Raw genomic sequence first — 26,892 nt, forward strand, 5'->3', positions numbered from 1 at the left:
AAACATGGGACTTCTGGTGAAGCTCATTTGTTTACTTCAGGCCTCAGTTTCTCTTCACCCAAAGGACCGTGTACAACAGTAGAGGGGAGAGCAGAGCGCTCATTCTGCATGTGTGACTGCAGTATGCAGGATGGAGAATGCTAAATATCCAACAAATGTTTAAATGCAGCCAGTAGGATTTAGATATTCCATTAAATATGTGTTTTACTCTGTAAAGTATGAACTAAATTACTCTTTTTTTGAATAGATTCTTAATAACTAAACTCCAGAAATTGTTCCTAGTTTAAAGGTTTAAACAGTTGGATACTATATTTTATAATGTTTTATACTAATACTTATATTTAACGTGTCCGCTCCACCCTGGACTGCAGTGACATCTGTTCGGCCTGATGCATCTGTCTTCATGAGGAGGAAGTCGAGTCTACAAAAACGATGCTGCATTTTCTCGGCAATGAGCAAATTATAAAGATATTCATTTTGTCTACATAAAAAGAACCACTCACCAAGAAACTATATATCACCCAGAGAAAAATGCAGCAGCAGAAAACAAAAAGTCTTTATCAGAGAAAGCTCTGCAGAGCATCACACAGAATCAAAACTAACAATATATTAATTGTGAAATGCGTACGGAATGAGAATGCAGTTAAAGCAGGTTGCACATGCACAACACACACCCATCGCTTTAACGCTGTGTACGCTTGCCGTTGTTTTCAGTAACTCGCTTTACAGTGATACACTTTTATTTTGTAAAGCAAAGCACACTGACTTCCGCTATGGTTGAAGTAGCTTGATGTAGCTGCAATAAAAACGCAGCGTATCCTCTGAAACTCGGGCATTCTCAAAGTTAGCCGTTCGTTAACCACCCAAGGCGCGGTCACTCAGCAGTTATCATGGTTCGCGAAGTGGAAAATTTGGTAAGTTGTATCTTGTTTGTGTTTTGTGTTGTTTCCGTAGCGGTTATCGTTGTTAGAAGCCGCCATTGTTAAACATTAGGTTAGTTGATGTTTTATGTTAATAACGTTCGATGATGTGGGGCTTCCACCAGCCGGGCTGCCGCGCGCCCGTTTCCCCCTCCCGTTTCCCCCTCCCTGTGTCTTAAATGCAGAGTAAACTAAAGAAGCAGTGTTTGAAGTATAATATGGAAAAATAAAATAATGTACAATTTTGAATTCAATAAGCTGCCTTTGTTTGAAGCCTGTGTGTGATGTGGTCTGGTTGTACTATAAGTTCAGAAAAACGGCATTTCTGTCTGTTACACGGCACTGAAAGTGAAAGCTTTCAGTTATAATGAAGGAAATGTTTAAACTACATCACTGACCAAATAAATAACTGCAGATGATGATCACGAGACAAACGGCCGGCAATAAGTAAAACAAATTGCATATCAAAACAGCGTTGCTTTCCAAATGTAAGTGAGGTCAGGTTAGTTAATCACCATCGCAAGAAGTTACAGACATTAACGGTTTTTATTTTCTGTAGGCGGAATTCAAGGCCATCCTGAAGGAAGCTGGAGACAAGCTGGTGGTGGTGGACTTCACAGCCACGTGGTGTGGCCCCTGTAAACAGATTGGGCCAGAATTTGAAGTAAGTGGATGGTTTTGGCCCTCAAGTCTCAACCACAGCTGGATGATGTCTGTAGAGTCTTCTTCTCACAATCGTATGGCAGCGGACGTTATGTACACTCTGTCATTCATATCTGAATGCTCACTGATCGACTCTCTTGCAGAAAGAGTCGTTAAAACCTGAGAACGCGAACGTGATTTTCCTGAAAGTGGACGTGGATGAGGCTGAGGTAAGCGTGCCACTTCTGTTTTTATTTTTCAGTGATTGTTTTTTTTAAGTCTGACAGACCAGCAGGTTTACTACAGCTGCCGCTAGCACAGACACCTCCAACACACAGTGTTCTTCTTCTCCATGTAGCCCTGTGTGTTAACCAGTGTCGTGGCGTGACTTTTCCACTAGGTGGGGCTACTAAATCTTGGCATGCTATCCGCCACTCTGTCACGTAAAAAAAAAACGGTGCCGATTGTCCACTGCGTCTTGGTGTTATTTACGGGCGCGCTGCTTCTGTCCTCTGTTGTCTGTGTCGGTGTTGACACACACACACACACACACACACACACTATTGACAACCAAGAAAAGAAGCAAGCAGGCTAGCTAAAGCCTTGTTTATCTGTCAATCCTCCGCTCCGTTTCAGCGCCTCTCCTAGCTACTTGGGCAGTGTTGCCAGGTTGGTTCAAAGACGTAATTATTAGCCAGAAAATAATATCAATACTGGGTGGGGAGATAAGAGAAATGTCCGCACCGTCTGACAAATTAGGCCACAGGAGGGGCGGCGCCTCAACGCCCTTAAAGGACCACACGCCACTGGTGTGAGCCACATATTTGAGCATTAGAAGTGAAAAGATTGACGTGCACATCACGTCACATCAACAGCTGATCATTGGTGGAAATTGTAAAGGAAACTCTGGTGTTTTATGTGAGAGAAGGTAATTGTCCTTTTTTTCTGGTGTTGTTGGGGGTCATGTCAATAATACTCGAAGCAATGTGGATTATTCATGAAATCCATTTCACCAGGCCACGTGGAACCACAGCTGGCTCATGTGACCAAAGTTTTTCTGTCTCAGTGCTACAACACAGCAATGTTAAAGAGACAAAGACTTCTGGGTGGCTTATTGTAACCACATGTGGTAATTTTCTGGCACACATTCAGACATAAGGGGTGTGTTTACAAATGCTGTGTGTTCTAGCTGTTGGCCAAACTCCAGGTAATATATGATCTGTAAAGCTGTTAATATGAAACTTTGATACCTTGTTTGATTCTCCCTATGTAAGTCAACAAAACATGTATTATCAAGTGGCTCATAATCTTATCTTTAAAGTTATTAACCTTTTACACAGAAAATGTTTCCAGATAACTTTGTAAAACAGGTGCAAGCTTCCTCCTGTAACTGTCTTTACAAATAAACAGCTGCTGTGGTACAAGACAGATTTAATATACAGACAGTGAAGAAGAACAATAATTGGGGTCGGTCCTGTGGGAAACAAGGCAGTGAGGATGGAGGGAGAGGCTCAGGTGTCCTGTTCACCCAACAACTCACAATAGTTTCCTGTTTATCGTCTTGTATCTGGATGCCTGAAACAAGTCCGTCACGTGCATGTAAAAGCTGCCAAAGCCTGTATAAGTTACTCTACTGCTTGCTTGAGGGGAGGCTCGGCCCTGTACTCGCAACACAACACAGTTTTGTTGACCTTCCAGTTCATGCTTCACACATGTATTTGTCTGTTTGACTCATGCATGTTCACTTGAATGGTCCTCAATAAAGGGCGTAGAAGTGTTGTTGACTTGGTCCATCCATCTTACTGTTTCCCTTTTGCTCTTTTCAGGATGTGAGTTCAGAGTGCAAAATTTCTTGCATGCCCACATTCCATTTTTACAAGAATGGAGCGAAGGTAAGTGTTGCATGAAAATTAATAAACATTGACATTATCACCTTTTTTATAAAGTTGTTAAGTAAGTAAGTCGTGTTTCTGGCCACCTGATGAATCCCTGGAAGAAATATCTGGCTTCTTTAGCTGCTAAATGCTCCACTTTCCTCACAGGCTAATCTCAACATGTGTCTGCCTGCCTTTGTCTGAGAGTGGTCTAGACCATTTACGACAAGTATGTCCAGTTAAGCAAGTTTAGTGAATCTATCACTAGTATGAGGTTTAGGATAGGAGACGGAGAATGCTCTTGCATGAGGCCCAGTGTGGATGAGGGTGGAGTTTGTGGGCTATAAAACCAAAACAATAATCTAAAAGAGATTTTTTTTTTTTTTTTTTTTTGTTAAAGGCCCCATAGATCTGACAGGAACTGTTGATTTGATCCATAGTAAAGCAAAAAATATTGTATCAGTGTGATTTTTATTTTCTGTAATTTAAAGTTGTTTTCTTTTTTTAATCCTCTTGTCTTTCAGGTGGATGAGTTCTCTGGTGCTAACAAAGCTACACTGCTGGAAAAACTGGCAACTTTGAGAACATAAAAACCACAGTAGCCACCGTTACCCTCTGTACATGCCGAAGAAATCCCAGTTCCCATTTTATGTACAATAACCATCAGGTCTTGTATTCCACCCATCATGTACTGGTTACATCCTGTAGTCCTGTCAGCTCAGTGTCTGTATCAACTGTCTCAACAACTGGATGAAATTTGATTAAAACCTGATGACCACTTTTAATTCTTTTTTCTTTTTTTTTTGTAAATGACAAATTGGCTGTCTAACTCCTGAACTTTCTTTATGTTCAACCAGGTGGATTTAATAAATGAAGATCAGTTACACAAACTTTGTACTCTTCTAATTCACATTTGAACGCATCGCATGACTTTTGATACAAAACCCCTTGCTGTACGAGCAAAGAATCTGATCAGAAGAGAGCATTTAATGGCATTTTATGCTTTAATAAAAATGTGAGAATAGTTTACACATATACATTGGACAATCACATCAATTTTTTTTTTTTACACATCGTACAAGTATATAGCAGCATATGTTTAATACTGTTGAGTCTCTATATGAAAAAATACAGCTTTATTTTACAAAATGGTTCTTGCTTTGCCTTTTGCAGAGAGATGAGAATGAATGGTTTACAAGTGTGTCAGTTAACTATACAAGAATTCCCTTCATAAGACGATTCACATAGAACTGAGTGGAACCTTTAGAAGTGATAGTATCCTGATTTCCTTTTCCTGCAAACAGAAGGAAGGAGAAACGGTATTCAGTCATGTATAAAATTCAGGCTTCGTGGGGCTCTTTCACAGCCCTTTTTTTAAGAAAAAAATGACTTAATATTCAAAATATGACAGAATAAAGCTGTAACTGTGCATCAAAGCTGAGTGCAAAAACCCATGAGGAATTAAATTAGACTTTACATGTACGTAGTCTTTCTTTTCCTCCACTGATGGAGATATTCATTTCCAAACACTGTCTCTTTAAAGAGTAAAGGCTGCTACGTACCGCCCATCAATATTTCAGATGATGAGGTTTTTCCTTTCTCAGGGAATATGCCTGCTCAACTCATTTCAGTTCCTTGAGTGGTAAGTGTAGTTCCCTATTGATTCATTTTAGGATTTCCAACATTTCCCAGAATGCTTTTTGACAACACCCAGAGAACGTGCACACTAGTATCCCAGTTAGGAGTCTTAACCTGGTTTTGGTCATGTTTGATATTAATTTCCCTGCATGTTCTTCTGATTGTATGCGTGCAGGGGTGTCTTTGACTTCCTCCACAGTCATCTCTTTTGTTGCTGAGTTTATAAACTCTGCAGGCTTGGCTTCTCCATTTGATCACCAGTAACAGTGTCAGCATGTACTGTAGAGCTTCATTACACATAATCATCATATTTTTTTATTACACTAACTGAACTGTATGTAACCTGAGTTGAGGATGCACCTGCACATGGCAGGCAGTGCTTAAACATCTGGATAAACTGCAGTATCTTGGTTTCAGATATGGTATCTGGTTTCTGAAACCACAATATGATGTTGACTAGCACAAACACATAAATATGATACCTCTACCCCTATGTTTTGTACTAATACTTACATTTCTTCTATATACATATCTAGCTTTACATAGTAATTCATGAATCACTGATGTGAAAGAACTTATTTTTGGAATGTTTGAAAAACAATCTCGGGATAGTTTTGCATTTTTAAAAGACCTTTTTTTGGTTTGTCTCTACTCACCTGGAGCAGTCGTGTCCGCTCCACCCTGGACTGCAGTGACATCTGTTCGGCCTGATGCATCTGCCTCCATTCAGACAAGGTGATGAACACACAGCTGTGGACACACACACGCAAACATGAAACACAGCACAATCGTCATTACTGTATGTGCAGTTTTGTGCTCATGAGGAAGTGGCGCTAATAAATTCAAGAGATAGTCGCCCATCAGATATTAACTTTCTCTGCATAAAAAGAACCACTCACCAACAAACTATATATCACCCAGAGAAAAATGCAGCAGCAGAAAACAAAAAGTCTATCTTGGTGGAAGTACCCTTTAAAGGAGTGCTGACTCAGTGTGTTTGCTTTGAGCTCTCGGAGCACAAAACCTGTAACACACTGTCATGACAGACAGATGGTCAAGTGCCCTCTCACTCCTCTTTCTCCTTGATGCCGTCCATTTTTACCATCATCAACACTGTCATTGATAAAAGCCCAGTGAGATGGCTATAATGCAATACGTTGTTAAAAAGGCATATTTGTAGGAACAAATAAATAAAACACAAAAAAAGATACATTCATAAAATGTTTTTTTTTTATCTGGGTTTCTCATATTAAAGCTTCAGAGCTCCGGCAGCAAAATGCATTAAAAGTCAGTAAAGACAGTAAGATTACAATTCTAATAGTTATTGAAATAGTTTATAAGCATGCAGAGCAATAAAGAAGAAGTAGATTAATTTTAATAAAGCAATCATGCATGATATCATTATGCTAAACTGTTATTTACGTATTTATGACTTCATATCTAATCAAATACATAATACGTCACACAACCCTCCTGAGTCAGTGGCATCAGGATGGGAGTGCATACAGAGAGTAAACCCTCGCTTCACAGGATTCCCTTTACGTCGCTGTGTTATTAATGCGCAGGTACCAGCCTAAACATGTGAAAGCATCACTGGCTCGCGCATGAACTCACCACTGTGACAGCGCGTGCCCGCCCACCCGGTGGGACACTCGCACTGGTAGGGTGCCACGCAGCGCCCTCCATTCAGGCACGGCAGGATGCAGATGGCTGTTATTAAAGAAGAGAGAGGAGCGTAAACAGGAAGTCATTCAAGGTCATCAATCCCCTCTATCTCTCTTTGTTGAAATCCCAGACACTTGATTCGGTTGTGAAATTCAAGATCTCTATGACTGCAGGCTTGACAGAAGAATTTTTGTCCTGAAGAAGAAGTGATCCGAAATTTAAGATGACTGCATGAAGAGCATAATCTCTCCAGTAGTCTGTGTTAAGTGTAAAGTACAACAATGTACAGTAAAGTTAATCATTAATAGCTCTATTTTTTGCTAATTGTTAAAGGGATGCCTTCGACGGACTAACTGTTTGAGAACTACAGTAATCTTTGGCCACACACATATTTTAATCTTAAAAACAAGTGTTTAGTGTTTAAAGTGCATAATAATTAACAAACACATTTAACACGGTGTTGAGTTTCTTCTCTCCAGTAGGTTTATCAAGACTACAGCCATGCTAGCAGCTCTGTGAGGCTGTGCGTGGGGCACAGCGGCGCTTTGAGCTAAACGCTAACATGCTCACAATGACACTGCTAACAATGCTGATGTTACGCAGGTATGATGTTTACCATGTTCACCATCTGAGTTTAGCGTGTTAGCATGCGAGTACAGCTGCGGCTGATGGGAATGTCATTAGTTTTGATGGTAGTTGGTCTTAAACAACTCACTTAAATTGATTATATTGATGATGGCGTTAAAAGTTAAGGGATTTTCAAGATTGTTACAACTGGTCCTGAGGGAAACGTGAATGTCTTTTGTGTATTTAAAATCTTTTCAGTCAATTTGAGAGCAGTTTCCAATCACATGATTCTTGCATTATTGTTCCTTTAACTCCTGTGTTGAGTGAGCAAGAGACTAAATATCTATAAACTGTTGGACAGTGTTTTGTTTAAGTGCAGAGACTGAATGACAATAACTCAATTTCTCAGTTGAAAACAAGCCGTCACTCCATTATCTCTGACCCTCTTTGTGCACCATTGTCTGCTAAAATCTGCTTAGCAAGCCAGTTGGATCCCTGTGTGTTAGTGAGGGTTTTGTTTGAGTTTGGGTTGTAACACACTTAGGATCATGTTCTGGGTGTTAGTTTACTGACAGTGTGTGTCGATTTTTGACTTATCGATACTTGACTTACGCTCTTCACAAAGTCGGCCCATCCAGCCCTCGGGGCAGGAGCAAGTGTTGGGCCGCTGACACACACCTCCGTTCTGGCAATGCAGCCAACACACTGCTGAGGGAGAGGACACACACACACAAAGGCATATCAAAGACACATTTTCATACTTTACATACATTAGACTATCTTCAAGTGTACTCACACAGAGGAGAGTTAGATACCGAACACATTCAATCCTCTTCCAGTGAAATAAGAAACGTTTTACAGGTTATATTCTCTGCCACGCCCTCCAGAGCATCTGGTGCAACTCTCGGCCATGCAACCTCATGCACGAGAACAAAAGGCAGCATTCACACACTGCAGATTCAATTCAAGTACAAACTCGCATCAACAGAAATGCCCCGACTGTGTCTGTGTGTGTGTGTTTCAGCGTGTATGAGGAGACAGGAACGTGCACGAACACAGCAGCTGTTGAGGAAAGGCTCGCCTGGATCCAACCTTTGTTTTCATGTGTAAAACATGCGAGAGGCCATTTGAATTTCATGTTGCGTGGGGGATCGGCGGTGGTTTCTCTTCCTTTTTAAATTTGCAGCAAGCGAGGAAGCTCATGAATATGGAGTCTGACTGGTTTGATGCTCTGATGTGTCATTTGTACCCATGTACCCATGATGTTTTAATCGGTCACATTTGTTTCCTGTTCAAATTACAGCTCTTGTCTTAAATTTTGGTCATTAAACAATGTTTATGGATTAGTACATGTTCTGGCTTGTGCTTGCTGGACAGAATATCCACTTTGAGGACAAAGCATCTATATGTCTAATCTTCCACACAGAATATCTTAAAACTGCACTGGAGTCTGGTCAACTGAGCCAGCTGTCATATGAGAAATTGATATATTTTCCTCTTTGCACTGTAAGACAGATGACAGTTCTCAAATGAAGCTCCTCCACTTTGATCCTGAAGGCCATACACAGAAACTAAAACTATGGATGTTTTGCATAGCTGAAAAAAATTACAACCAACAATTTTATCCAAATCTTCCACAGGAATAAGAAAAATACACCAATAGGCACTACAATGGTCCCAATCTTTTTTTTTCTTCCTTTAATGAGGCTGGATCTAGGCTTTAGAAAGTACTCATATCTGAAGGTATCAGTCAGGGTACAGTGAAAGGGAAGAGGTTCTGGGGTGAAGCTGCCTTTTTAGGTTGACTACTTGAACCATATCCTTTCCCAACCTTAACTGGTAATGAGGAAAAGGCACATGCAACTGGTGTGAACCCAGTAGAAGAAGGCATTAGAGGACAGAGAGAGCAGGCACAGAAACGTTAATGCCCTCCAGAGAAGATGGTATCTGTTGGGGGTGAGCAGGAGCAGACCAGAGCAGAATTAAAAGGCTGAGAAGCAGCAGGGCGTCATGAGCAAAAGGGAAAGTCAGATGAAGCAGGAAGTGTCTGGGAAAGGGGAGAGTCCCCTCTGTTAAACACAGAGGCGTGTTTGCTCTACCTCTGCATGTGGGAGGCGGCGTCCAGGTGCCGTTCTCCAGACACCTGCTCCTTCCAACGCCCTCCATGGCGTAGCCGCCAAAACACGAGTACACCGCCACGTCCCCGAACTGGAACACCGCCCCCCGCACCACCCCATTGGCCACGTGGAGGGGGGGGCCACAGGACACCCCTGTACAACAACCCAGATGGAACGACTCACGAGTTACTCACTACACGTCTGTCTAAGTTAATGTCGGCCTTAACATGCTGCTGTGTTTGACACTCACCAATTCAGGAAGCAACTTTCTAGACAACAAGTAACCACAGATTTGCTCAGCAACAATACAAACAAGAACCTTAAAAATGACCAAAAATGTGTTTGTTTGTGGAGCCTCTATATCATATTGTATGGTGCTTCTGTCATTTTGTCTGCCCCTTGTATATCTATAAAATTTTTTCAATAAGATGTGTCCATTGAATGTTTTCTGTATCCCTCATGACCTGTGAAGACAGTGAATTTCATGCAAAATATCCAAATGTGTCAGATAGTTCAGTTGTCGGTGGACTACCCCTCGGGGCCAAAAACGGGACTAAAAGGATTACGGTAAACATGCATATAGGAGAATTAACACCATGCAAATACAAACAACGAGCCATAGCAACGTAAGCACCATTGTGTTGCATATTCAGGACAACTGCACGTAAGAAAGATCAGAGGATTATCTGACAAAGGTTGCCATAGAAGCTGCAGAGGTGCCCATAATTAGTCCAGCATACAGGACACCAACACAGTGTTTGATGCAGCTCCCATTTGTTTTGATAAAAGCTCAGAGAGACGGACAACAACAGAGAGAAAGACTGAGATTTAAGCCAGCGGTCATGCAAGTGTTTGGCACAAGACAAGGGGAGCATGCAGAGATGTGCAATATCAAATACACGTTTACTTGATTATAGTTTGAGTACAGAGACATCCTAATAATTACATTTGATTTTCCCACAAACATAACTAAATCACATGACCTGGATCTCATCTGTCAAAACTGAAAGAGTTGTGACAAACACATGTACTGAGACAGGGTCATTTACAGTTGAACCATAAACTTTACTACCACAGACGACAGAAACAGTGAAGATGGCAGTACATTTTGAACAGTAACCCTGCCTTAAATTGAGAAAAATTAATTTAATGCAATCAATAAAACAAAATGTATTGCAAATTATATTTACCTGTCTATCAACACATGTGCTGATACTGATATATCAGTGATAATCCAATATCTGTCAATATTATTGATAGCTGATAGACTGGTCAGACTTTATTATTGATGGATTATGTGGGGAACTGTGGTTTTAGATTTATTTAAAATAAAAGAGTGACTTCGCAACTTTGATTATTGAAATATTTTGAATATTTGCAACAGAAGATAAATTACTCTTCTTTTTGAAGAACTCATTCTCAATAGTTATCTATACTAATATATATTTTCCACCAGATCCTCACTTAACGTGCAACAAGAGCATATGCAGTACTTTTCACCTACTTTCACACACAGAGCTGATAGGGCTCCAGGTCTGGTCTGGCCTGCAGGTGATGGTGCCGCTGCCTTTCACTTGCTGGCCTTTGGGACAAGTGACTCGGACTGACTGTCCAACATGAAACTCCTGCTGGGATCCATTCCCGCTACTGCCCCCCCTCCAGCCTGGAGGAGCCGGGCAAGACTTGGCTGTAAGGAACCCAGACGAAGGATTGTTTTTTAGACTAATTAAGGTCTTTATACAGTTGACACACAATATCTGTTAGTAATACAAAATGATCATTTCTTAAATGTTCACCACAGATTGTAATCGCTAACATGGATTGGATTTGAGACAGTTTGAGAATATACATGTATATGGAAGTTTAGGAGGGAGAGAGTAATACATGATACCTGATATGATACCTATAAAATCTAAAAGTTTTGAGTTACAATAATATAAATTAGTTAGGCTATACTCTGTGATATTCTTTTTTCTCCATGTATGTAAATTGAGGTAGACAAACATTGAAAACTTCTTTAAATGTAATGTAATCTGATGAGACACCATCACAGGCACATTACCACAGAAGTGAGTCACAACCAAGTTTGAAGTTTCACAAAGACTGTATTCATTGCAGGACTCATATAAGACTGCAGTATGTGATACAGGCGTTCCTATTTTCACTTAATATTTGTTTGGTGTTAACAGTGCATACAAAGAAATGTGTATATAGTATATATGTTTTTGAGTTTTATATTTCATTATTTTGAAATTATCAGTCATGGCTTTTTTACGCATATCCTGACGTAAGACTCAAAAAAGTGTCTTTTCCAGTGAAGGGCTCTGACTCAAACTTTAACTCCGCTTTCATCGCAGGCTTTGTTGTGAAACAGATGTTGAAACTCAGTGATGCAAAGAATTTAGAGTAGGGTGTTTGCTCGCACTGTGTTATCTATGTGCAACAGCGATCATGTCGACAAGCTGTGAAGAAAGCAGAAAGTCAAGCATAACAGGAAGCCTGATAAACACAGTGAGTGGTACACAGTGGCAGGTAGTAATATTATACATAATAATAATACATCAGTTAGACTTCCCCTGTATTTTGCGTGCATGTTTCTGTGGTTGTGTGAGTTTCTCACGTTGGCAGGTGGGGAAAGTGGAGCTCCAGGTGTTGCCCCCCATACACACCACCAGGCGATCTCCCACCAGGTTGTAACCTTTATCACACTGGAACTCCACAGCGCGCCCTGTGTTCAGGTTGTGTTCTTGCACTTTACCGTACAGCATTTGCTTCGGGCTGTCGCAGCCTTTGGCCACTGACATGAGAGAAAATGATAAGGGATTAAAATTATGACTCAGAAAGAAAAACTGAAAAAGAAAGAAACACAACGAATAACGATGATGGATGCGGGTTGTGTTGCCCATGGCAACCCTCCATACCTTCACATGTAGGAGCTGGTGGGCTCCACGTGCCGTTAGCCAGACAGATGACAGTCTTTGGGCCGACCAACTGCAGGCCAGCATTACATACATAACTGGCATTGTGTAGGTAAGTCTCTCCTGTTGTCTGCACCTGTGCATTTTTTACTGTGGGAGGAGACCCACAGGACTGTGCTGAGGAGACAACAGACAAGCATAAACAAAGTGTCAAGGGCGTGGTGGGGTTGATGTATGTCTGTACAGTATACTGTCACAGGTTGCATAACATTATGAGGAACTCTAGGTTACACCCTCTATACCTTCACCTCTATACTTTTTTTTGAAAATGTTAAATATTTCTGACTGGGATCAGGTTTTTTTTGTCTTTTCCACACAAATTGCAGCACAAATTAGCAAAGCACAGATTGTGCAACATGCCCGTTTTTGTTTTGTAACAGGAACACATGAGAAATTGTCTTCATGTGAAATTTCAGGCGCTGCCTCGTGACTCTAATCCTCGTCTACCTGTCATTTAATGTGTTGTCTTGTTAGTCTTTGTAGGTTTCAGTGATCTCAAGGTGTGCTCCAAGGTTTACTGATTTACAACAATGGGATTAAATATTTGACATTCTTACGGACATTTCCTGGTCTGTAAACAAACCTACCAACACACACTGGCTGGGTGCCACTCCACGATCTGTCTCCCTGGCAGGTCTGGACAGAGTCTCCCTGTGACAAGAAGAAGTGTAAAGTGTAAAGCTACAAGAATAGTAGATGACCCAAACACAGCAAAGTGTGCCCTACTCGATATTGATCTGTAGCAATAGCAGGAAACGTGATACAATGCACGGTATGTATTTTTTCACTTTGGGCTTAGACAATGAACCTCTTTTAGCTTCTATTAAAGTCAGCAGTTTGTCCTCTCTATGTGTCTTCAGTGTAATAAAAGGCATTCATTGTCGTGAGTATTCAAATTGAAGAGGCTAGTGTATCAGTGGGCTGGAGATAGAGACAGATATCAGAAACAGAGTGACTCAGCTTCTTCTGTTTGCTCTGCAACTACACACTCGTACTGATTACCAAGGAGAAATCATGTGACTTTCTGTAATCTGATTGTTATCCATTAGCTCAGCGTGGACAGCCTGTTGTTTAAAAGCACAGTGCAGGAGAGGAGAGGAAGCCCTCTGTTGTATTACAGGAGAATATTAGTTCTTTTAGGAGTTATGAAAACTTGGAAAAAGATGCATTGTTACAATAAACTCAGTAAAGGAAGAATGTTTTCTAATACAGCTGTGTTTTTTGCATGTTTTTTTTCCCCTGTGTATGTTTTCAGGTGAGGTAAATGTTTTCTAATCTTAGCTGCTAAACTACTAAATTCTACAAAAGGAAACTTGGCCTGATGAGCCGTACCTTCATGTCAAAGTCTGGCAGGCATGAGTACATGACAAAGTCTCCGTAGTTGTAGCTGTCCCCCTCAGTGACACCGTGAAGAAGAGGAGGGGGTTTCTCACAAACCACCAGCTCGCAGGAAACTAAGGAGATGCTTGGCGCCCAGCTTCCACCCAGCTTATAACACAATACAACAGACAGGACAGGAAAGCACTACATTATTCAAGGTTTCTAATTGACATGTTGAGTGGAAAAGAGGAGAGCTATGTGCCAAGTGTTGCCTCTGCAGAGAGAAATTTCTTCATGGGTCATTGCACCCATAATGGCTACTTCTTTGGATTTCACTGGTCTGTCATAGCAGACAGACATTTCACATCTGCACTTCATTGTCAAAAAGCGTTACCTAGCACAACGTGTTCTTAGCACATAGAGTGACCAAGAACATCTTGTTAAAGTTTATTCCACCAGGTAGTCACATTAAGATTAAGAATCTATGAGACTAAATAAACAAATAAATAATTGACCAATGTCTTTCCTACCTGACACTCAGCTAATGCTAACCCCTGCAGGTAGAGACCAGGAGGGCAGGAGAGGGTGATGGTGCCCCCGACAGGAGTGAGCTCCTTCCCAGTGACTACCACATGGGGGATGGAGAAGTTGGTGGGTAGCGGGCAGGGGGAGGGGCGGCACCGAACACTGTGTTTGGACCAGGTGCCGTCACTCTGGCAGGAGAGAGAGTATGTCTGTGTGGCTAATTCGTACCCATCCTCACACCTGGAGAGCAAGAGGGAAACACATGAAAATGAAGAAAGCAAAAAGAAGCGACATTCATGAGAAAAACTGATTCGGAAAAAGAGCAGAAACTTAGGGCTAGAGTTAGAGCTATCAGAAATACAGCTTTCTAAAAAACATGCAGGAGGTCAGGTGATACACGGCAAGGTTATGCAATGTAATTGGACTATAGTTTCACCTTACTGGCTAATTTACCTGTATGTGATTTGGTTTGGGAAGGTGAAGGTGTCTCCCACCACCTGAGCGTGGGCTACAGCGGGAGGTTTTCCACAGCTCATAGGCTCACAGCTAATCCTGGGTTCACCCCACCTGCCGTCTCTTCCACAGGAGAGGTGTGGATACCCCTTTGGCTGGTAGCCGGGCCGACACCTGTATATAACTGTGTCTGAGAAGGTGGCACTGCCGCCCTGCAGGACAGCGTTAGGGACTGTAGGCGGGGCGGCACTGCACCTCCCCCGGCCACACAAAGGCACACCGGGGCTCCACATCCCTCCCTTCTCACACACCGCCTGAGAGGGACCCAGCAGCTTGTAGCCGTCGTCACACTGGAAGTGCACTCGGTCTCCGCAGGCACGGTCGCGACCAAGGACCACCCCAAATTTCACCACGGGTAGACCACAGATGCAGGGTCGACACTGAGGCACGGTGCCCACCCAGAAGCCTTGAGCAGTACACCGCAGGACAGGATCCCCGACGACCTCATAGCCATCGAAGCAGACATACTCCACCACATCATCGTAGTCGAAGCTGGAGCCGTTCAGGAAGCCATGACTGATGTCCTCAGGTGGATCACAACTTATGATGTCACAGCGAGGGGCAGGTTTGTCCCAAAGTCCATCTGACTGACAGATATGCGTGGGATCTCCGTTAAGTGTGTATCCCTCATCACATTCATACTTTACCTTGCTGTTGAAGCCAAACTCTGACCCCAACACATGCCCATTGGTTATTGGTGAGGGTTTGCCACAGCGGGCAGGTACACAGGTAGGAGACTCATGGCTCCAGGTGCCATCAGTCTGGCAAACACTAATGGATTTCCCTTGTAAGAGGAAACCAGGCTGACAGCTCAGTTCTATCTCACTATTATAGCTGTACTCCTCTCCTTTAAAAGTAATATCACTGGGGACTTTAGGAGGACCACAAGATACTGGCTCACACCAAGGCTTCGGCCCATTCCACTTTCCATCCACATGACAGGCGATGGTGTCCCTACCCTTTAGGATGAATCCAGGACTACACTCATAGTGCAGGACCTCAGGATACACAAAAGCACCTCCGTGAGCTGTGCCATTAGAGATAGCACCTGGGTCGCCACAGGATACAGGGCGACAAACTGGGGCGTCGTTAGTCCATAGTCGACCTGATACACACTGCCTCACAGGCTCCCCCTCCAGCTCATATCCTTCCTCACAAGTATACTTGACCATACTGCCGAGGGAGGTATCAGTCACATTCACCCACCCATGCTCTGGACTGGGTGGTGTTTCACACTCTGCTGGGACACAGGACGGGGCGGTCCCATTCCAGCCTCCGTCCTCCTGACACACCAACCTGGTGGGGCTTGTGAGGTCGTAACCTTTGTGGCAACGGTACTCGATAAACGTCCCATGAAGGAAGCTCAAGTCCATAGGTGAGGCCGGTATTCCAGTGTCTTTAGATGCAGTATCAGAGCCAACACCCAGCTGTGTCACCCTAATATATTCCCCAAAGTCAATGTGAGGAGGCAGGCCGCAGTCTGAGGGCACACAGACAGGAACAGAACTGGACCAGCCGAACTCCTCACAGGTCAGATGGTCCTGTCCTACTAGCTGGAAGCCAGGTAAGCAGCTGTAGAAAATAGTGACACCAAAACTGTGATCCTGGCCCTCTACGAATCCATTATCAATAGGTTGGGGTGGGGTGCAAGATATCTGCACACAAGCAGGTGGCTCAATGTCCCACTCCCCACTGGCCAGGCACTTCAGAGTCTCTGGGCCTTGAAGACGATAACCACGACGGCATGAGTAGGTGGCACTGTGACCAAATTGGAGTTTTGTATAAACTGCTTTTCCATTGGCTATCTGTTTAGGGATTGAGCATTCAATTGGGCGGCAAGAAGGTACTCCTCCAATCCAGAGTCCCTTCTCTCCACAGAGGACAGTAGAGTTACCCACTAAATTATATCCAGTCTTACAGCTGTACAGTGCTTTGCTGAGGTACATCAGACCTTGAACATCAACAATACCATTAGAAATCTCCACAGGCTGAGGGCATTCAACTGGGATACACTCTGGGTAAGGACTGCTCCACTGCCCGCTGGTTAGACAGGACACGTAGGCCTCTTTTCTTAAAGTAAAGCCATCCATGCATGTGTAGCTCACCACGGAGCTGAAAGGGAATGGGGGAGAGGACGAGGAAGGGCCACCAAATGACACTTCAGGCAGCGGGCCGCAAAAAACCTTCTTACACACAGGAAAAGTGTCGTTCCACTCCTGTGATGGGGTACAGCGGAGGATCCGGGCACCCTCAAGGACGTAGCCATCCTCGCAGGATAATTCCACTGTTCCAGATTCAGAGTCCAGGCCCTTCAGGACCAGGTGGTTCTCCTCCAGCGGTGGCTCAGGACACTGCACCGGTGAGCAGCGTGGACGCCTCGTCTTATCCCACTTTCCATACTTCAGACAGGTCCAGGTGGCATCCCCGGCCAGCTCGTAACCCTCATCACAGACATACTGCACTTTTCGGCCCACCTGGAAATCAGACCCCCTGTAATGTCCATGGACAATGTCGGGAGGAGGGTCACAGGTCAAAAGGACACAGGTGGGAGGGTCGTTGTTGGACCACTGTCGGTTGGCTTGGCAAACTCGCTCTGGACGACCGACAAGTCTGTATCCTGCATTACAGGTGTATGTCACCTTGCTGTTGAAGGTTAATCGACCTCTGCTCTATAGGGGAATAAACAGAGGGATAGCTCAATCAATATATTTACAATCAGTCATGTAACCAATTTGAAATATGAAAATATGTGTTTTTTACAGACATGTAACTTCTCAATAATTTCTAGAAAGTTTATAATAAGTATAATAAATAAGTAAATATGTATTTATCACTTATTTACTATTTGAAACTTCATTCTTCCAGTAAACGTCTTGGGGAATTATTAGGAATTTACTGACATGTAATAGAATCTTTAAGGTTAGAAACAGGCTTCGTGCCAGTATCAAGTAAGGCTGTATGATATTATAAAAAATGTATTATTTCTTATTATTGTTATCAAAATATAATAATTTTTCATCATTATAAGACGGATTAATGTGTGCAGTGTGTAATAATTCTGGTGTATGTGACTAACCTGGATGTATCCATTCTTGAGTAAAGGAGGAGCGGAGCAGGACACAGGTACACAGGTAGGCAGAGCTCCTCCCCACTCTCCATTGGCCTTGCAGGTCCTCCTCTTCTCCCCTCGGATCAGGAAGCCTTTATCGCAGCTGTACGCCACCACAGCTCCAAAACTATAGTTTGATCCGCTCACATAGCCCCGATCAATGCTCTCAGGCTTGGAGCACCTCACTGGCACACAGCCGATATCATACGGCGAAGGCTCCCACTCTCCTCCCATCAGACATCTCAGTGTGGCTGTGGTGTTGAGCATGAAGCCCTCCTCACATTTATAGCTCACTTCAGTGTTGCTGGCGTATTTGGGTTTGTTGACCGAATCTAAAATTGCATGGGGTAGCTCAGGTGGACGCAGGCAGAAGTTCGCGATGCAGCGGGGGGCCTCCATGCCACCAGGGGGCGCCCACACACCCTGAGCATTACACACCATCTTAGAGTTGTTGCCAGCAGTGTATCCGTCAGTGCAGTAGTAGTTAGCAGTGTCTCCGAACAGCTGGTGGCTCTCGTAGGGCTCAGCGTGGTCGATGGCAGGTGGGGGTCCACAGGAGCGGGGGACGCACTGGGCAGAGCTGTCACTCCATTGGCCACTTGGAAGACATTCTCTGGTCTCTGGGCCAATCAGAGTGTAGCTGTGAAGGAGACCAAACGTGATTAGCAAAGGGCAAAAAGAAGTCACAGCTCACGTAACAAATGTAAAATTTGAAGAGGGGTCAAATGCAGAAGACACATTTCTCCATGGGCATTAACTAAATATATCTTCTTAATTTTAACATGTTTCAGTTTCTATTGACAAAACAGAATGATAACTGAGTAGACTTCAACCACATTTACCCTTCTTTGCAGACATAGTGCACCTTGTTTCCCAGTTCATAGTTCTCTCCTATGGTCACGGCGTCTCTCAGGGCCGGAGGCTCGCTGCACAGGACGCTCACACACCGCGGGACAGGCCTGCTCCACTCCCCTGTCGCTTCACAGACCACTTCCATGGAGCCCTGTGGTCTTCGCACCGACACACTACTTAGTTTACACATTCACACTACTGTAATTACAGTGTCACAGAGATTCATAGAGGACAACTTGTGAAAATAAATAAATCAAAACTGATGACATGTTACAAATTCAAAGTTCAAGAGTTCATAATGTCATTGGAGGTCGCAACTGCATTGCGCTGACGAGTTAACTGAGTCTATAAGCTTAAATTTGAACTTGAAATAAAAAGGACTTATTTCAAGAGAAATGATGTGGTTTATTCAGATTCAATAAACAGTGGACTCTTTGATGCTCCAAACAATAAAGATTCAACTGATCAAATATCATCAGACGGGATAGTGAACAGTACAGCTGACGGTCATTTATCCATACCTGTATCCCTCAGCACAGGTATATGTGACAGTGGATTGGTATGTGTTTGTGTTGAGGGTGTAGTCGGCATTCCCGATAGTTGGAGGCCTCCCGCAGGTCACTGGGTGACAGACAGGTGGCGTCCCGCTCCACCTCAGACTAGTGAGACACTGGAACTCGTAGGGGATCTGAGGCAGGAAGCCATTCATACAGCTGAGGAGAATGAAAACAAAGTGAAACAGAGTTTAACAAGAAACTCCAAGCTTGTAATATTTAATTTGACACATTTGTAAACACCTTCTGTAATATTTCCTACTGCTATCATTACACCTTGGTGTTGTAGGGGATGCAAATGATACCTGAAAGTCACCTTGCTTCCATAGGTGAAGTTGTTTCCCTTCATGATGGAGTTCTCTGGAACAGTTGGTGGCGGGCAGGATAGAGCTAGAGTGCACAGAGATTATTAGTAACTGCTGTTTTCTACTGAAAACATGAAGTGACTAAATGCAAGCCTTGCTACCTTTGTCTTTAGACTAAAGAACCGCTGTACACATTTATATGAGGAGAGATAAATTTACAGACGCCTGTAAGTGTTATTGATTAAATGTAGATTAGATTTTGGCAAAGACTTCGTCTAGGATAAATGCCCCATTACATTTTACACTGAAAGGATAAAAGAGGCACACAGGAAAGTACATAAATGGACAGAAGCCAAAGAGATGTGACTGAGAGGGGAGCGCTAATCAGATGGTTACTTCAGTGATTAAGTATTGCACTTCCATGAATATGTGGGACTCACAACAGAAAGATTTAAAAAAAAAGAAAGGCCAAATTTGAAGCAGAAGAGGTCGAGATATCCTGACACTTTCAAAGGCTCCAAAAACACTGGATCCTACATTTTCCATAATCCAACAAATAGCATGCTTTCATTAGACCCCAGGGATGACATCTCAGCATTTTGAAAGCTCCCTTTAGAGCCACAAAAGACATTATACAACTGTTTTCACAAGCTGGGGTCAGGTACTGTTTGGCACCAGTGACTCTACCAGCCATACACCCATCACCTCATACTTTCAATATTCAGATAACAATGCTTAATTACAACAATGGAAGATGGAAATTTTCCACCTCACACAATGATGCAACTGTATTTGTGTGTGCTTATCACTGTTGCAGAAAACCTTGATGCTGTAGCCACATGTTGAGCCATTAGTTTTCTCTCTAATGCGTAACAACATCAGTTATTTAACTTCTGTTATTGTTACCTATAACGCACAAGAAAACAATCCAAATTAAATTAAACTGTTTTGATTTTGGCAGAGAACATCACACAGATGCTTTATAATTTTCGGATGATACAGACGAGTTCCACTTTCAGTTTGACGATCAACAGTCAATGTGGGCTGAGGGTTAACAAACTGATGCAGTCTGCAGGCGCTGAGTAAGTCAGTTCCTCTTTCTCTATGAGCAAGAATGTGGCTGAGAGCCAGTGGAGGTGCTGCGGCAGTCAGGCCTTTCAGCCCGCTGCACAGTGGAAGACAAAAAGACAGCTGCATATTTAATCACCCCTTCTAGCAACAGGGGTCAGGCACACTGCATAATGTGTGTTTGTGAAAAGTGTACATGGTTGTGTATGTATCTCTGTATATGTCTGTACTATTTCCTTTTGTGTGTTTATGCATCCACAATATCTCTGTTTTGTGTGTTTACGTGAAGTGTATCAGTACTTCTGCAATCTGCATAATGACAAAAGACTGTGATTACATCTGTGTAGTTTCATTTGTGTGGTGGAACACATAAAATAAAGAAATAATAATTATATAAAATGTGAATGCTGTGAATGCAAAAGCGTTGTGTATAACAGGAAATGAAATTAAAATGTGTCTTCCTGACGTGCTTTTGTTGTCACACCAAAGACCACATAGCACCTTTACCACACAAAGTAGGGGAAGTTTGTTTACGTGATCACTCAGACAACAAGGCCACCATGATTCCTGCTACATGTCTACATTTTACAGTGACAGGTCACAAATATAAAGACTTATTTTTACTGTTTTTTTGTATTTGTTGATTGTGTATATATGATTGACTTATATAAACTACAGTGGCTATGTTCATGGTAATTAAGGAACTTAAGTGACCTTAAGGAACTGACTTTAGAATTAGAAAGAATATGAATCACTTGAAATGCCTGAGGGACTTAATATTCCACTGCTGCACTGCGATGGCATGACATGACCCCTCACCTCTGCAGTATGGGACTGGATTGTCCCAGGTTCCTGTCTCCAGGCAGCGGAGGTGAGACGAGCCGGTCAGCTCATAGCCGTCCTGGCAGCCAAAAACAACCTCACCGCCCATCAGAAAGTTGCTGCCGTCTCTGTGACCAAACTCTGGAGACCCGGGGTTCTCACACTTGACTGGCTCTGGCGGGAACACAAACACATATAATAAATAGGTTTATATATGGACAGATAAAATGGCTCACAAAGTGTCTTAATAGCACTTTCTCCAAACACGAAAGCTTGTGGACCTGCATCTCGTTACCTGTGCAGTTTTTGCCGTCTCCACTGTACGGGTGGATGCAGGTGCAGGTGTAGGAGCCGTCCGTGTTCTGACAGCTAGCGTGTTCATCACAGTCAGATCCCAGAGCACACTCATCCACATCTGAGCACACACATAGACAAAGGCATGTATACACATAGTATATGTAGTATAGTATATACATAACTCAAATATTTTTCAAACAGGGGTTTTCTTCTCCCATATATCAGTGATTAAAAAAAATCTAATGAAGTACCCAGACAGGCTGGTGGATTTCCTCCCCACTTGCCACTGTTGGTACAGTGCACCTTGGTGTCGCCCAGCAGATAAAAGCCAGCGTTACACTGATAGACCACAGAGCTGGTGGCATGGAAGTCCGTCCCCTGAAACAAGCCATTCTCCAGAGGACGAGGAGGCCCACAGGATACTCCTGTAACACGCACAGAGGACAGAGGAATCAGGATCTTTCAAATTACTTGATTTTTTTCATCACCACAGAAATGTACTCACATACATCAAATCAGCCAGGAAAGGTGGAAAAACATATGGTAAGATATGACTCATTTACAATTCAAATCAGAGAGTCGTTTGTGTCTCTGCCTTACGTTCACAGCTGGGCAGAGGATGGCTCCACAATCCTTTATTTTGGCACTGTAGCACCGGCTCCCCCAACAGGTAGAAGCCAGGATCACAGGACAGCTGGACCTGTGCGCCGGGGCTCACCTCCACTGTGGAGGCGTGCAGGTGGGGCACTGCGTTCTCCAGCTTGGGGCAATCTGGAGAAACCAGGCGTGGTTTTCAGTGTTGGTGAAAGAGCCAATGTGACTTTATTTGCACACAACAGGGTCGGTTTAAAGAACCAAACTGTTGTTGTTAGTGGCTGCAAATAGTAAAGCATTCTCCTAAGGAATACAGAAATGTATTTGAGTTCATCATTCCAGGTACGTTGACACTTAGGAAGCCTCTCTTACCAGCACAGAAAATGCTGTTGAGGTTCACTTTGACTCGGCCCACCACCCCGCTGAGGAAGTCGGGCCAGGCAAGGACGTTCCCCCTGTGGGTCACATGGGAGGCTGGACAGTTGCTGGCCAGGACCTTGATCTAGAGTAAACAGGAGGGGAAGATCAGTTGGTACAACACATAAAAGAAATCATTCACATTCATAGTCTCATAAACTTGGGTTCAAATTTGCCAAAGAAATCCTCAGGAGAATATTTGGCACTTAACAGAAAAACTAATCACTACATTTACCTGTTGAGGTGTGAGAACACGATCCCAGATGTTGAGTTGGCTGATGGAGCCAACAAAGGATTCGACGGGGTTGAAGCCCTCTCCCCTCTGATCCTGGTCCTGACCTAATACCAGCGCCCCACCACCTATACGACACATGTTAAAGGTCAGATGTTAACCACAACTCACTGAGAAATGATTGTCCTTGCCTACTGGGTTACTGTGTTCAGAAACAAAGACATTCAACGCTGTTTTACTGAAGCAATTAAGCAAATTAATACAGATATGGAAAACTTTTCTTATAGCAGAAAGGTGACCAGGTCGAGGATAGCACTACACCTGGGATAGTGGTGCCGACTGACAGGCCTTTGCCTCCGTCTGAGGGCTTCCCATTGATGTAGATTCTCCAGTCACCATCCCAGCTCCTCCAGGACACCCCAATGTGGTACCATAGACCGGTGTTCACTGCAGGACAGTCAGTGATCCGCTCCTTACCATTCACATACAGCACCCACCTGTAGGGAGGGAAAACAATGGGAAGAAGGAAAAATGGTCAGAGATGATTTCATACAGAAGGAAGTGAGATATATAATTAAGCAGAAAGTTTTTCTTTAATTCAACCTTTTCTTAAGTGAAAAAAGGACACAGAAAGAAAACATTAAAGATGTACTGCATGAAATAATACAGTGTATGTCCATTTATATTCTCGTAACTCTTGCATCACTGACCCATTGTAGTCTATGAGTAGGAAAGCGTTGTCGCTGCCCTCCACGGCGTAGGAGACAGGTGTGCCGTAATTGGTGGTGTCCGATGACCTCATCCAAAAGGTGCAGGTGATCTCTGTCAGCGCCGGCATCACTCCATCCATCATTACATAACCATGGATACCAGACACCTCAAAGTCCAGGTTGAAGGCAGCGGACATCTCTGATAGGACAGAAAAGCATTTACGTTAATAGAGTGAATTAAACAATTTCTTTAAATTAGGTTATTAGTGTTACTATTTTATCTTCTCCTACGTGACTGTTCATGACTTCTTTAATCAATGATTGGTTTAACTACTCACAACTCATAAATACATACAACTTGTAACAAAGGGAGAAGTTGCTTCGTTTTCAGGGGTCATATGCCGAAAAAGTGACACTTGGATAACCTTTAAATCAGTTATCTCTCTTTTCCTCCTCTAGAGTTGCTATGGTGATGTGTCATCTGTCCTATAGTACCTGTCTCACACCTGGTTCCGTTGAACCCAGGGAGGCAGCGGCAGGTGTAGGATCCCAGACCGTCCAGGCAGCTGGCCCCGTTCACACAGGGGTTAGGATCGCACTCGTCCACGTCCACCTCACACAGGTGGCCACGGTAGCCCTCCACACACTGACACCTGAGAGAGGGAAGCAAGACACGGTACAATACCACCTACATGACACTTCACCTTTTCCAGCTGAAATGCATGCAAGTATGGTGTATTGCATTGCTATATAAAGCTGTATCCTCCATGTTGTTATTCAGTTTTGAGTAAATCATTTCAGCAAGCACAGTTTCTACAACAAATTACATTTTCTCATTCATTTGAAAAAGTTATGTTTGAAATTTCCGAATATTTTTCTCTTTAAAGCTTTAAGCTGTAGATCATGTATTTTCAAATCCTTGTTCAGAAGTGACATTACAGCATCATGCATGCATGGGGTGTCGCAAATGCAAAGAGCTGCTTCCTCTCATCAGGATCTTTATTACCTGAAATTGTTAACAGCGTCCAGACATGAGCCTCCATTCAGACAGGGGGCGCTATAACATTCATCGATGTTGACCTCACAGCTATCCCCTGAGAAGCCAACAGCACAATTACAAGTGTAGCCACCCGTCAGGTCCTCACACACACCTCCGTTCAGACAGGGGTTGGAAAGGCACTCGTTTATTTCCAGCTCACAACGAGATCCTGCGGAAATGTGAAAAGACAAGATGGAAAAAAGCTTTTCAAAGCCGTAACTGAAGTATTAAGCCTTTTTCTGCACCAAGGTAAGACTTTTTGTATACGGTATTATCATATGGTTATACTGTATGTAGTCTATGTAGTAATAGCAGATAATTTACAGAATGAAAAAGAGCCAAGAATACACATGAATAATTATCTGATGTTATGTCCGATGAGGAAATCAACTGTCAAACTGAATGAGAATGTAACCCAGTCCTGTTATCTAACCTGTGAAGCCGTCAGCACAACTGCAGGTGAACTTGTTGACCTCATCCACACACACACCTTCATTCAGACAGGGGGAGGAGACACACTCGTTCACCTCCGCCTCACACAGAGAGCCTGAGACAAACGGGGGCAAAAGTTAAGAGTCAAACAGAGATCGGGGGAACAGCACAAAGGTGAGATACAGAACAGTTTGTGATAAGACTTTATTCCCTCAGTGGTCCCTTACCTAAAAATCCAGGCTTGCACTGACACTCGAACTCTCCCATGCCGTCCTTACACAGGCCTCCATTCTGGCATGGAGCAGAGTCACACTCATCTATGTCAATCTCACACTTGGCACCTGAGAGTGAAATATCAAGAGGCTGAATCAAATTGTCATCATAACAAAGTCACATACAACACAACTATGGTTGAGATGAATGATGAATGTTCTTCATTAAAGTTAATAAACATCAGACCAGGTAAATCTCTGACTGGTGGTTTACCTGTGAACCCAGGCATGCAGGTGCAGACGTATCCCGCCCCGACCTCCTCACATGTCCCCTTATTCTGGCAGGGATTCAGGAAGCACTCATGGAAAACCTGCAGGGACAACCAATCACATCAATCTGTCACACAGATCTCTATCTATAATACATGTCCTATGTAGAATTTTGGACATTTGAGACCTATAATGGTGGTAAAATGCTTTTAAATTTGTTTTTAAAATTTTAAACATGTAATGTAAGTTTAGACAAGACAAACCTGACTGCTTGCTTGGTAGTCCTCAATGACCTCCACCTCTGGAGCTGCAGTTACACTCTCCTCTTTGGGTAGAAAACTGGAGCCAAAACCTGACAATGACACCCAGAGAAAATACAGGCAATGTAAGCGACTTGGAAAAACACAGCAAGGATCTTTCCCCTTGCCACCAGACACGCAGACGGTTGTGATCTGTCTGAACAAAAGTCTGTATTCTTATTGAAAACTGGCAGCGTGTCCCGACCACTGTTCGTTCCCACACTTAAGGCATACAGTGTTTTTCATTTCCATTCAGCAGCAGAGCAATAAAAGTCATATTATTTCCATTTCCCCCCTGATCCCGTGCAGTAATTCCTTTTCCAATTGGACTGAGCTGTCACAACACAGATCAGACACCACACAACTGGAGCAATGGCAGCAAGTTTTGAAACTGTAGACTGGCCGTCACACAGAGTGGCACAGAACAGTTCCATATATTTCGCTCTCTGCTGACTTCACTTGGCACGTCCTGTAGAAATTTAACATAAGTCATTTTAAATGCCAACTCAACACAGCACAATGGCGTTAAAATAGAACTCGAGGTGCAACATACCAGGGAATACAATGCATACAGTGCCTATATTTGTCCAGATCTCAATCCAATTGTGAATTGACTTGAAAAAGACCTCCTTTACTTATGCCAACAAGTAGTTCATGCGTTATATTTGTAATTAATTAAGATCACTTTGTAGAGATCTGTTTTCACTTTGACATTAAACAGTCCTTCTGTGTTGATCAGTGTCACTTTAAATCTACTTTGTTTCGATGTTGTAAATCAATGAAAAATGGAAATTGATCAAATATCTTTTATAGGCATTGCGTTTATCATGACAACATTTGAAGAAAGCCAGTACAACTGGTGAACTGTAACTTTATTTTGAAGTATTACATTTATGTTTTTATACTTCTGAATAATGTGCT

At 43.0% G+C, this 26,892-nt stretch overlaps 2 protein-coding genes across 2 annotated transcripts in view; one reads left to right on the forward strand and one right to left on the reverse strand.

The window, feature by feature from the left end:
* Window positions 1-796: 796 nt before the first annotated feature.
* Window positions 797-4,221, forward strand: LOC139305544 (thioredoxin-like). The gene is made up of 5 exons (XM_070929425.1): window positions 797-914; window positions 1,480-1,584; window positions 1,727-1,792; window positions 3,389-3,454; window positions 3,961-4,221. Exons 1-5 carry the CDS (start codon window positions 891-893, stop codon window positions 4,024-4,026), a joined length of 327 nt encoding a protein of 108 aa, XP_070785526.1. The 5' UTR covers window positions 797-890; the 3' UTR covers window positions 4,027-4,221.
* A 240-nt stretch (window positions 4,222-4,461) lies between these two features.
* svep1 (sushi, von Willebrand factor type A, EGF and pentraxin domain containing 1) overlaps window positions 4,462-26,892 on the reverse strand; it is an 80,368-nt gene continuing 57,937 nt past the window's right edge. The window contains exons 20-49 of the mRNA XM_070929424.1: window positions 25,936-26,024; window positions 25,677-25,773; window positions 25,418-25,531; window positions 25,192-25,305; window positions 24,726-24,927; window positions 24,215-24,372; window positions 23,720-23,918; window positions 23,331-23,506; window positions 23,013-23,137; window positions 22,733-22,862; window positions 22,367-22,537; window positions 22,018-22,191; window positions 21,765-21,884; window positions 21,467-21,643; window positions 19,580-19,664; window positions 19,242-19,433; window positions 18,711-18,878; window positions 17,836-18,508; window positions 14,700-17,428; window positions 14,252-14,486; window positions 13,734-13,889; window positions 12,989-13,052; window positions 12,345-12,518; window positions 12,044-12,220; window positions 10,928-11,110; window positions 9,406-9,576; window positions 7,919-8,014; window positions 6,689-6,784; window positions 5,731-5,824; window positions 4,462-4,730 (exon numbers count right to left, since the gene is read on the reverse strand). Coding sequence (XP_070785525.1) covers window positions 4,700-4,730; window positions 5,731-5,824; window positions 6,689-6,784; window positions 7,919-8,014; window positions 9,406-9,576; window positions 10,928-11,110; window positions 12,044-12,220; window positions 12,345-12,518; window positions 12,989-13,052; window positions 13,734-13,889; window positions 14,252-14,486; window positions 14,700-17,428; window positions 17,836-18,508; window positions 18,711-18,878; window positions 19,242-19,433; window positions 19,580-19,664; window positions 21,467-21,643; window positions 21,765-21,884; window positions 22,018-22,191; window positions 22,367-22,537; window positions 22,733-22,862; window positions 23,013-23,137; window positions 23,331-23,506; window positions 23,720-23,918; window positions 24,215-24,372; window positions 24,726-24,927; window positions 25,192-25,305; window positions 25,418-25,531; window positions 25,677-25,773; window positions 25,936-26,024 — 7,370 coding nt within the window. The 3' untranslated portion in view covers window positions 4,462-4,699. The remainder of the gene's footprint in view (window positions 4,731-5,730; window positions 5,825-6,688; window positions 6,785-7,918; window positions 8,015-9,405; window positions 9,577-10,927; window positions 11,111-12,043; window positions 12,221-12,344; window positions 12,519-12,988; window positions 13,053-13,733; window positions 13,890-14,251; window positions 14,487-14,699; window positions 17,429-17,835; window positions 18,509-18,710; window positions 18,879-19,241; window positions 19,434-19,579; window positions 19,665-21,466; window positions 21,644-21,764; window positions 21,885-22,017; window positions 22,192-22,366; window positions 22,538-22,732; window positions 22,863-23,012; window positions 23,138-23,330; window positions 23,507-23,719; window positions 23,919-24,214; window positions 24,373-24,725; window positions 24,928-25,191; window positions 25,306-25,417; window positions 25,532-25,676; window positions 25,774-25,935; window positions 26,025-26,892) is intronic.

The sequence above is a fragment of the Enoplosus armatus genome, chromosome 23 (genome assembly GCF_043641665.1).
Source record: "Enoplosus armatus isolate fEnoArm2 chromosome 23, fEnoArm2.hap1, whole genome shotgun sequence".
Lineage (NCBI taxonomy): Eukaryota > Metazoa > Chordata > Actinopteri > Centrarchiformes > Enoplosidae > Enoplosus > Enoplosus armatus.

What these genes read in the sequence shown, in the direction of transcription:
- LOC139305544 (XM_070929425.1), top strand. Translation starts at nt 891, where the DNA reads ATGGTTCGCGAAGTGGAAAATTTG. An exon ending in AGATTGGGCCAGAATTTGAA is followed by an intron (nt 1,585 to 1,726) that starts GTAAGTGGATGG and finishes ACTCTCTTGCAG; the next exon opens with AAAGAGTCGTTAAAACCTGA. An exon ending in TGGACGTGGATGAGGCTGAG is followed by an intron (nt 1,793 to 3,388) that starts GTAAGCGTGCCA and finishes TGCTCTTTTCAG; the next exon opens with GATGTGAGTTCAGAGTGCAA.